The sequence below is a fragment of the Prionailurus viverrinus genome, chromosome D1 (genome assembly GCF_022837055.1).
Source record: "Prionailurus viverrinus isolate Anna chromosome D1, UM_Priviv_1.0, whole genome shotgun sequence".
NCBI classification, from domain to species: Eukaryota; Metazoa; Chordata; class Mammalia; order Carnivora; family Felidae; genus Prionailurus; species Prionailurus viverrinus.
The window spans coordinates 70,510,361-70,522,450 of NC_062570.1; the positions used below are offsets into that span (position 1 = coordinate 70,510,361).

General features: G+C 39.4%; 1 protein-coding gene across 5 annotated transcripts in view; it reads left to right on the forward strand.

The window, feature by feature from the left end:
* The window catches only part of SPON1 (spondin 1), a 260,769-nt gene that overhangs the window by 66,471 nt on the left and 182,208 nt on the right, over window positions 1-12,090 (forward strand). For all 5 annotated transcript variants that reach the window (XR_007156111.1, XR_007156112.1, XM_047876856.1 and 2 more), the window contains exon 3: window positions 7,202-7,335. Coding sequence is in view for 3 of the 5 variants with exons in the window: in XM_047876856.1 (XP_047732812.1) it covers window positions 7,202-7,335 (134 nt within the window). In the remaining 2 variants the exon portion in view is untranslated. The remainder of the gene's footprint in view (window positions 1-7,201; window positions 7,336-12,090) is intronic.

Sequence of the window (12,090 nt, forward strand, 5' to 3'; positions counted from 1 at the left end):
AGAAACCAGAGTGTGTGTGTGTGGGGGGGGAACACTTACCTATATAGGAATAAAGATAAAAATTATATCCAATTTCTCCTCAGAAACCATGCAAATATGAGGAGAGTGGAGTGAAATACTTAATGTGTTGAAACAAAATACCGACTGAGAATTCTGTGCTCTCTGAAGTTATTCTTCAAATGTGAAGAGGAAATAAAGACTGTCAGGCAAATCAAAATTGAAGGAATTTGTTGTCAGTAGACCTGTCTTGCAAGAAATGCTTTAGAAGTTATTTATAGAGAAGAAAAATAATATAATTCAGAAACTTGGATCTTCATAAAGAAGAGCATCAAAGAAGGAATAAGTGAAGGAATAAAATAGTTTTTATTTTTTGTTATTCTTAACTGAACTAACAGATAACAGTTTGTTCAAAATAATAATAGCAATAATACATTCAATTATGTATGTTTACATCTATATACATGCCACGTATAAGTGAAATGAATGACAACAACAGTGTAAGGGACCAGAGGAAGGAACTGGGAATCTTTGGTCATTATAAAGTGACTGCACTATCTGTAAAACAGTATAGTGTTATTTAAAAGTAGGCTTGAACTAGTTATAAATGTATACTATGAATTCTAGGACAACCACTATAAAAGCCAAAAAAAAAAAAAAAAAAGGAAGTATAATTGATTTGCTAAGAAAGGAGAGAAAATAGAATCATATAAAATGTTCAATCAAAGGGGCGCCTGGGTGGCTCAGTCGGTTGAGCGTCCGACTTCAGCCAGGTCACGATCTCACGGACCGTGAGTTCAAGCCCCGCGTCGGGCTCTGGGCTGATGGCTCAGAGCCTGGAGCCTGTTTCCGATTCTGTGTCTCCCTCTCTCTCTGCCCCTCCCCCGTTCATGCTCTGTCTCTCTCTGTCTCAAAAATAAATAAATGTTAAAAAAAAAATTTAAAAAAAAAAAAAAAATGTTCAATCAAAGCCAAAAATGACAGAAGTGTGAAAGGCAAAAATAAAAACAAAAAAGGGCAACCAATAGAAAATAAATGTGGCAAATATTAATCCAACTATATCAATAATCACCTCAAACATGAATAGTCTAAATATACCAACTAAAAGACAGATTGACAGAGTGAATCAAAAACAAGACCCTGATGTGTTGTCTATAAGAAATTCACTTTAAAAATAAAGACACATATAAATTAAAAGCAGAATGATAGAGAAAGATACACAGTGCTAACACTAATCATAAGAAAGAAAGAGTAGCTGTAGTGATATCAGACAGAGCAGGCTTCAGAGCAAGGAATGTTATCAGGAATAAGAGGAACATGACATAATGATAAAGGGTTAAGTACTCCAAGATGACATAATAATCCTTAATATGTATGCACCTAACAACAGAGCATCAAAATATGTGATGTGAAAACTGGTAGAGCTACAAGGAGAAATAGATGAATCCACTATCATAGTTGGAGACTTCAACACCCCTCTATTAGAAATGGACAGACCTACCAGTCAGAAAATCTGACATAGTCAAACTCAACAGTACTATCAATAAAGTGGATATAATTGACATCTATAGACTACTTCATCTAACAATAGCAGATTACACATTCTTCTCAAGCTCACATGAAATATTCACCAAGATATACCACATTCTGGGCCATAAAACACACCTTAACAAATGCAAAGAAATCATACAATATCTGCTCCCAGACTACAATGAAATTAAGTTAGAAATCAATAACAGAAAGATAGCTGAAAAATCCCCATAAACAGCACATTTCTTTTTTTTTTATTATAAATAGCACATTTCTAACCAACACATGAGTCAAGGAAGAAATTTCAAAAGAATTTTAAAAATATTTAAACTAAGTGAAAATGAAAATACAATTTATCAAAATGTGTAGAATATAGCAAAAGCAATGCTTAAGGAAAATTTATAGCATTGAATGTATATATTAGAAAAGAAAGGGGCGCCTGGGTGGCTCAGTCGGTTAAGCTTCCGACTTCAGCTCAGGTCATGATCTCACAGTCTGTGAGTTCGAGCCCCACGTAGGGCCCTGTGCTGACAGCTCAGAGCCTGGAGCCTGCTTCGGATTCTGTGTCTCCCTCTCTCTTTGCCCCCTCCCTGCTCATGCTCTGTCTCTTTCACTCTCAAAAATGAATAGATGTTAAAAAAAATTAATGAAAAAAAATAAAGAAAAGAAAAAGATCTAAGCAATAATCTCAGCTTCCACCTTAGGAAACTAGAAAAAGAAAGAAAATTGCATCCAAAATAAGCAGAAGAGAAGTAATAAAAATGAGAGCGGAAATCAATGAAATTGAAAACAAGAAATCAATAGAGAAAACTAACAAAATCAAAAGATTGGCTCTTTGAAAAGATAAAAAAAAAAAAAAGATGAACCCCTAGCCAAAATAAAAAAAAAAAAGAAGAGAGAGAGAGAGAGAGAGAGAGAGAGAGAGAGAGAAAACAAAAATCACTAATATCAGAAATGAAAGACGTAACATTACTATAGATCCAATGGACACTAAAGGAATAATAAAGGGCTATTATGAACAACTCTATGCCCATAAGTGTATAACCTACATGAAATGGACTGATTCCTTAACAGACACAATCTGTCAAAACTTACACAAGAAGAAATAGGCAATCTGAATAGACCTGTATCTATTGTATCTATTAAAGAACTGAATTACTAATTAATAACCTTCCAAAACAGAGAGCACCAGACCCAGATGGGCTCACTGGTGAATTCTACAAACATTGAATGATGAAATTATACCAACATTCTGCTTTCTAACTCATTCTATGATGCCTGTGTTACCCTAACACCAAAACTAGACAAAAATTTGCAAAAAAAGAAAAAAAACCCTGCAGACTCATATTTTTCATGAAGGTAGATGCAAAATTCCTCAACAAAAATGTTAACAAATCAAATTCAGCAATGTATAAAAATTACATATACCATAATCAAGTGGAATTTATCCCAGGTAATGCAAGGCTGGTTCAACATTTGACAATCAGTTAATGTAATCCGTCACTTTCAACAGACTGAAGAAGAAAAATCATGTGATTATTTCAATAGATGTGGAAAAAGCATTTGACAAAACCCAATACCCACTCATAATAAAAACCCTCAGCAAACTAGGAATAGAGAGGAATGTCCTCAACTTGATAAAAAGCATCCACAAACAAAACCTATACCTAATATCATACTTACTGGTAAGAAACTTGAAGCTTTCTCAGTAAGATCGACAACAAGGCAAGTATGTCCCCTCTCACCACTACTTTTCAACATTATACTGGAAATTCTAGATAATGCAATAAGAGAAGAAAAGGAAATAAAAAGTTATACAGAATGGGAAAGAAGAAATGAAACTCTTTTTTTTCTCTGATGACCTGACAGTCTATGTAGGAAAATCTGAAAGAATCAACAAAAAACCTCATGGAACTAATAAGCAATTATAACAAAAGATTAATGGTTGCCAGGGGTTGGAGGGAGGGGAGCATGAATAGGCAGAATACAGAGGATTTTTAAGGCAGTGAAACTATTCAGTATAATACTGTAATACTTACTTCAATGGTGAATACATGTCATTATACATTTTTCAAAACCCATAGAATATACAGCACCAAGAGTGAACCCTCATGTAGACTCTGGACTTTGAGTGCTGATGATGTGTCAGTGTAGGTTCATCAGTTATAACAAATGTACCACTCTGGTGTCAGATATTGGTAATACAGAAAGTTGTTCATGTGTGAGGACAGGGAGTCTACAGGAACTCTGGACTTCCTCCTCAATTTTGTTGGAAACCTGAAACTGCTCTTCAAAAATTAAGGTCAGGGGCACCTGGGTGGCTCAGTCAGTTAAACGTCTGACTTCGGCTCAGGTCATGATCTCACGGTTTGTGAGTTCGAGCCCCGCATCAGGCCCTGTGCTCTCGGTTCAGAGCCTGGAGCCTGCTTGGGATTCTGTGTCTCCTTCTCTCTCTGCCCCTCCCCCTCCCCTGCTCATGCTCTGTCTCTGTCTCTCAAAAAATGAATAAATGTTAAAAAAAATTTTTTTTTTAATTAAGTTTAGGGATGCCTGGGAGACTTGGTTAAGCATCTGACTCTTAATTTTGGCTAGGGCCATGATCCCAGAGTCTTGGGATAGAGCCCCGCCTCAGGTCTATGCTAAGCATGGAGCCTGCTTGAGATTCTCTCTTTCTACCCTCTGCCCCTCTCCCCTGTTCACTCTCTCACTCTCTCTAAAATAAATAAATAAATAAATAAATAAATAAATAAATACATACATACATACATACATACATAAATAAATAAATGTGCTAATTTTTTAAATTAGTTCATAGTGTGGAAAAAGTGGAGTTGGAGCCCTATTCCATTATATTAAAAAATAAAATCTAAATGCATTGAAAACCGAAACACGGAAGGTAAAGTTATAAAGCCAATGGAAAAAAATATTGGAAAATATCTCTGTGGTCTCAGGCAAGACCGCAAAAGTGCAAGCCATAGAAGAGAAATTGGTAAATTTGACTAGATGCAAGTTATATCTATTAAATGAAAAATTCCAAAAGTAAGATTAACAGCTGGGTGACAGAAAGATATTTGTAAATGATTGGGGATTCATATCTAGAAAGTACTACAAATCAGCAAGAAAAAGACTGGAAAATCCACCAGCAAAAATTCTGATGAGGCAATTCACAGAAGGAGAAACCTGATAAATTTGTGAAGAGCTGCTCAAAGTTGCTAGCATTAAATGAAAACAAGATACCTCTTTACATCCATCAGATGAGAAACAATTAGAAAGCCCAATAATCCTAAGTACTGGTGAGGTGATGGGAAAACGGGAACACTTGTGACTAGCTAATAGAATGAATGGTGTAGCCATTCTGTACAATGGTCTTGCAGCACTTAGTGAAATTAATACGTTTATATCCACAACCCAATAGCTTTGCAATCCCACTCCATGGTTTATATTGCTAAGAAACTCTCATGTGGGTTCCCAAGCAGCGCAGCGTGAAGGTCTTCATTACAGCATGTTTGTGGAGGTAAAGATCTGGAAGTCAGCTGACTGCGCCTCACTGGGAAAATGGATAAGTAAAATGTGGTCTGTGCATGCAGTGGAATACTAGGCAGCAGTCAGAAGCAACGAATTACGTTCACATATGGTAACAGTGGCATACGGGCATTCCCACTTTTTGAAAGTTCGCTTTCTACCACCCCGCTTTTACACAAGACCTACTCTAGTGTGTGTTTTCACCAACTGAGGGAGGTCCACAGACGGTTTTCACTTTCGTGAAAAAAGGCAAGAAGTGAAAATAGCATGCAGCATTTGTTGGGCAGTGAGCTGTTCGGAGGCAGTGCACCCCTGAGCAGCGAGAGTGGCCTGGCCAACCTCCTTCCCCCGGAACGGTGCTCAGCATCCCCTAATCAAGCCCCACGGCTTTGAACTGTATCTGTGAGCATCTGTGTTTCCTCTTGATTTGTTGTATGCATCTGTTAGCAAGATGTGTCTTAAGGTGTCAGAAGAGCCTTAGAGAGGTTATTTTTGGGGTCTGGGAACGCTCAACAAATTTTCCACATAAATTAATGGTAACTGCTTCTTTAGTTTATGCCATGTCAGCTTACAAACGGTTTCATAGGTATGCTGTACTTTCAGATAGTGGGGGACACCGGTATCTTAAAAGTGTTAAGATTAAGTGGAAGAAACATTCAAATACAAAACAATTGTATGTAACTTCAAGTAAGTCACGTATGTATAAACACAAATAATACATATAGTATATTTTTTATATTTATATATTGTATATTTTATTTATACATATATTTTATATACATTTATAAAGATACACACAAACAGATATATACAAATAGAGGTAGGATAAAGAATGTAAAGATGAGGGGCGCCTGGGTGGCTCAGTCGGTTAAGCCTCCGACTTCGGCTCAGGTCACGATCTCGCGGTATGTGAGTTCGAGCCCCGTGTAGGGCTCTGTGCTGACCGCTCAGAGCCTGGAGCCTGTTTCAGATTCTGTGTCTCCCTCTCTCTGACCCTCCCCCGTTCATGCTCTGTCTCTCTCTGTCTCAAAAATAAATAAACGTTAAAAAAAAATTAAAAAAAAAGAAGAATGTAAAGATGAATAAAATAGGAGATTGCCTTTGCTTTGTCCAGTGATAAAAATATATGATGAACTAAGGAGCTTGAGTGACTTCATTTTTTTTTTTTTTTTTTGCCTGGTGTCCTAAAAGGAATATGAATTTTTAAAAGTGAAATAAGTACAATACGGATATTATCTTATTAAATTGTATTTGAAGATTAAATGAGTAATTCAGATAAAGCACTTAGCTGAGTATCTAGCACATACTAAACACTCCATAAATATTATCGATTATTGTTATTAGCACTACTCATGACATAGCTCCTGCCAATCGATTGGAGTTGGCACAAAAGACCAACTGAATTTAGATGATTTCCCTCAAGAGATCCCTCCAGGTCTAACAGTCTATAACAGTACTAGAGGGATAGGCAAGTCTCGGCAGCAGACCCAGAAGCAAGCAGGAGATATGCTGAGTCTTGGGGAATGGAAGTGGCTACCAGGTTTTTTTGCAGTGTCCAAGGAAACCTTGATGGTTAACTTGGGAGAACACCGATACAATGCACAAACTGGGAAAGTAGAGACCGCAAAGTAAATAGTGCCATGAAGCTTAGAGAGAGTTTAAGTACTTCGGTGTACTTCCTCCAAAGGGGTGTTTTCTTCTAGCATTTTGATTTCACCTTATAAAACTGTAGCTGAATTGCAAATGTTAGCTATTCAGAGGGTGTTGGCTTTGGATTATTCCTTCCTCTTCTTCCTCCTCCCCACCACCCCTCCTCCCCCCTCTTCCTCCTGCTTCCTTGAAGTGGGACCCAGCTTATCTTAGCGAACTAAGCAAGATCATCACCTAGTGGTCTGTTTCTCAAAGTGCTGACACAAGATCCTGGTCCCAGAGAGCAGGGAACATGTGCCAAATCCCTGCCCTCATGTTAATTCAACAAGCATTGACTGGGACTCTATGCCAGGCACTATTCTGGTGTCTGGGGATATAGAGCTGCTAACACAAAATGACAGGTTTAAAAATAAAATTAAGGAAGTGTCAACTCCAAAACTTAAGAGCCTTCCCGAAGTGACATTGCATTATAATGTGTTTATTTTCCACTGGTTTTCCACAGATCATAGATGAAGAAGAAACACAGTTTATGAGTAATTGCCCTGTCGCGGTCACCGAAAGCACCCCACGGAGGAGGACAAGGATCCAGGTGTTCTGGATTGCACCACCAGCAGGAACAGGCTGCGTGATTCTAAAGTAAGTAAACGAGGGATGCTTGTCACACTTCACTCTCCTTCCCTATGTCTATCGAAGACTTCAAGGTGTGACTGCAGAAAGAACAGTGGCTTTGCTGGGGCATCAGATGAGTTGCATCATCTCTCTGCCCTTAGTTATCTGAACTCTGAAATGGAGCGAAGGGCCATCACTGATGAAATGCTATAAACACAACCATTCACCTGAATCTCCATTTTTATCTAGTTCAATGATTCTCATGGCCGCTCTCCATCTTCTCGAGATATCGATACTAGGGTTGGTTAAGGAAAATTACAAACCAGATGAGCATAATCTTTGACTTCTTCCATCTGGAATTTAACACCTACTGTCCTTAAATTGTGGTAGGCTGACCTGAGACCCAACTGTAACCTCCTTGGCCTCTGGCCCTGCTTTATAATTTTGTCTTCTTCCTCCTTCCCTCAAAATTGTCCTCTTGGACCACTTCCTCTCTGGTCTCCTGATCCTCCCTTTGGTGAGTTACGATGCATTTTAAGAGATATTAACTTAACCAGCTGGTGGTTTTCCTTTGAAAGGTAGCATTATCTCAAACCTGTGTCTCCAAAATGGCATGCCATAGAATGATGTTCAGGGAGATGTAAATAAGTGGGCAGGAAACCAATTTCTACAGTTAAATAAGTTTGGAAAATGCTTTATATAGATTCACTACATATATTAGCATATTTAAGGTTTTGCAAAGTCCTACTAAAACGATATCTGTTTAACTTGGTTTCACCAGCGTTTCCCAAACTTATTTGACTCCTTTTTTTCTGAGACATATATTAACATTCACAAGTTGGGCAAATGCAGCCGTAACCTATTTTAAATAGATTTTAAAACTTTATAGAGTGATCCTGAGAATTTTAGGATTTCAGGCAGGCAAATTGTCATAGGTAGACAGGGCTCCAATCCCAGCATCTAAGAAGCCATTTTCCCATCGAGGTAAGGGGCTAGGACCTCCCCAATTGTCTTCCTCTTATTTGAGTCCTCCTAGGGCCTTATTTATATATTTGGTTCATTTGTCTACACTTCTGGCAGGTGGACATTTCTACAGTCTTACAACTGTGGTTAATTCCAGCCCACCTCTGAGGAGTGGCTGGTAAGGAGGTATTCCAACTAGACAGTCCAGCCCCTATATCTCCTGGACTCAGCTGTGCCTGGTTTACGGAAAAAAAGCCTACAGAGGTCTCTGGAAGCCTCTGTCCATTGCCCAGGCCCTGCCCTGTCTTTGTCTGGCTTCCCTTTGCTGCCATCTGTCTATATATCACTTGTGTCTTACTTTAATGCAAGCTGAACATTCTTACTCAGATTCCTTGAGACGTTTGTCTCTTGGCACTAATCTATATCAGTGAATTTTTTAAAAAACACAATGAGCAGTAGAACTTTTCAAAATAAAACCTTATATACAAACCCCAGTATAGAACATGTATCTAATATCTAGTTGGAATATGGGAGAAGGCCTGTGGAAATAAAGGCCACTGAAATGAGAACAAATCGGGGCTACTTATCCAGTGCTCTCTATATAGCAAGGGAGTCAGCCGCCATCACTAGCCTTTGGCAGGGATTCAGAGACTGGCAGAGGAAAGCTTTATAGGGGGAAGAAAGGGCAGACTGCTGGTGTGTTCTGAATGGAGGGTAGGGTATTAACATGGGAAAGTTGGAAGCAGGCTAACTAAAAGCAGAACATCTTATGTGATTGGTTTGGAAAGCATGTTTGGCTTTCTCTGGTTGGTCCTGAGTTGGAAATAGAGGAGGCAGTGGGGGCAAAAATTAGAGGAGCTGGTGGTCATTGACAAGTACCAAATGTCACGACAGGGGTTGTGGTTTGGCTTCCCAGGCCGGTTGCTACAGAGGTTGGGGTTAGAGTTCTAGTGTGTGGTCACATGTGACCTGACTTTTGTCCATGAGCACTTTCAGTGTCTCACTCTGGAGACTCGGTTCCCGGCGTGGCTTTTTGGTTCCCACACTCTGGCCCATGGCTGCCCGGTTACTCTGCAGAGCCTGGGGCTCTGAAGAACATTGGAAAACATAAGATTTATGTGATGAGTCTTCCTGCTCTGAAAATCCTTATCCTTCTTGTCCTCCTGGCTCCGATCTCTGGTTTTCTTTGACTTCTTGTTCTCACAAACCAGAAGTGTTTCATCTTCCTGGCAGAAGCCAGAAAGGCATCTCTTGTTTACCCGTTAACAATGAACATATGTGAACATATGTTTATCCATTAACAGTAAACAAGTGTGGCTTGTTCAGTCGCTTGTTTTTTCAGCAAATGTAACTGAGCTTCTATTCGCCCAGGCGTCCACGATAGATAGACAACTGAGGTATACTCTTGGCCCTTGAAGTTCTCATGGGCCAAATGGAAGAGAGAGAAAAGGTCAGCGAGTCCTTTCTAGGTACCAGTAACTCGGCAGCACAGCTAGCACGTTTTATCAGATATAATCTTCAGAACAAACTACCCTCATTTGACAGAGGAAGTCCCAGGAAATGAGGGAAGTTTCTTGAGTCACATGTCCGTTGCATTCCAAAGCCCCATGTTCTTCCTTTCTCTTGGTTTTTGTTTGTTTGTTTGTTTTTGTATGTTTGTTTGTTTGTTTGTTTGAGAGGGTATCTAGAGCAGCAAATCAAAGATATCCCGCACAGATGGGAAATCAAAATTTACCTATGTTTCCCAAAATGACTAATTAGTTGTCCCACTTCCGTTTATTGAATAGTTTGTCCTTTCCCCTAATTGTGTGAAATACTGCTTCATCACATATAAATCTTTACACAGGTCCGTTCTGTTCTGCTGATCTTATCCATTTCTGCACAAAACCCACACCATTTTATAGCATAATTTTATTTTATGTTTTGATAGCAAGTCATTGCTCATTAATCTTCTAGTTCAAAACGTTCATGGCCATTCAAGCAGATTCATAATTCCAGACGAATCGTAGAATAAGTTTGTTTTAGTTCAATAAAACTTATATTGGGATTTTGACTGGTGTTGCATTGAATTAATAGTTTAGTGTGGGAAATGTCAGCATCCCTACAATATGTTTTCCCAGTCAGAAGTATGGCGTATCCCCTACTTATTCAGATCTTTTATATCCTTCAGTAAAGTACACTGATTTTTCTTCATAGAGATTCCTTTTTTGTGTGTAGCTTTCTCCTCATAGGTAGTCTTGTTGCCTTTGTGAGTGGGCTCTTTTTTCCTGTGACACTTCCTAATCATTAATTGCCTGTGTTTAGGAGAGCCATTCATTCTCGTACCCCGAGTTTGGATTTGGACCCTGTTGAACTCTCTCGATAGTTCTTATGGCTTGTTCTTTCATTCTTTTGGGAAATAATGAATGAGTATACCTTGTATTTCCTTTTCATGTTTTAGTTTATTATCTATCACCTCTATTAGACTACTAAATAGTGCTGTTCATGCTTATCTTGCCTTTAATGGGGATACTATTATATGTTACTTTTAAGTATGACATGAAGTACGGGCTCCAAATTGATGCTTTAATCAAGTTGAGAAGGACTCTATCTCGCTGAGAAAGTTTCCTCCTCTTTCATGTAGGAGGCAGCATTTGGGAAACTGGCCAACTAGAGTATACTAGGATTGAGAAGGGCTCAGGTTATCAACAATGATCCTGACTTCCAAGATATTTTCACTCTAGTTGTGGTATAAAAAAAAATACATATGCAAAGGTTAGCAAGCCCCAGACAAACATGAACTAGGGACAGTAAAATGTGGTTAGAAAGAAGATGAGTGAGGAATGGAATAAGGGGAGCACCAGAGTTTCCAGGAAGGGTTAGTTTCTATCTTAAAGGCTAGAGTAGGCTTTGGCTAAATGCACAAGGCTATTCCGGCCCAAGGGGTGGCCCTGGTGAAATTGAGGTGAGAATCTGGAGGTGAGCATAAACACGGCAGCCCGAGAGACAGACCCAGTGAGATTGGAAGGTCTTCGGGGGCCAATATCCATTGCTGAATCACGGAGGTCTTCCAGTGTCAAGATAAAGAGATTGAATTTGATTCAAGAGGAACAAGGGAGCCATTAGTGGGTATTAAATGGTGGACTGACAGGCTGGGGGGGAAGGTTCATTAAAGAGTTAGTAAGGACATTTAAGTCTGGCAGCAAAGCTCAGGGCAGATGAAAGGGGAGATTCTGACTTGGTTGCAGAACGCTTGCTTGCAAACGGAACATTTGTGTTGCAGTGTTTGGTTAATATTCCTGGTAGAATAAGCTGCAGAGTTTGCTAAATGTCTGTAGATGACAGCTCGGAAGGCTGCTTGGTTACTGGTGTTCCTTTGCCCAGGAGGGCAGGAAGGGAAGCACACAGCAATTATGACTTTCCTTTTGGCACAAACCTGACACCATTTCCATTTTCCATTTGGATGCAAAGATTTGAGCATTTCTAAATTACAGGCTTTCCAGGCAGACCTCCTTATAGCCTTCCCCCTACAAACGAATGACCCAGCACTTAAAGTTGCCCTGGCAGGCCATCATGCTGCCGGAATGCTGTAAACATTATAGCGAAGGAGCAACTGATTGAAAGAAAAGGCCCCCTGTGAACAGAACAGATGTGTGCAGACCCCACCAGAGGGAAATCTTGTCCCCTTAAATCTGACGAAAATTTTGTCCCCTGAAGTGATCCTCTCTTTTCGTATGTTTGTAACCTTGATTACATGCACTTATAATTGGATTTCTGACACCCATTCATAACTTTTGGGGAGGGTCCGAGATGTGGGTCCTCTTGCTCCTGGAGAGACGG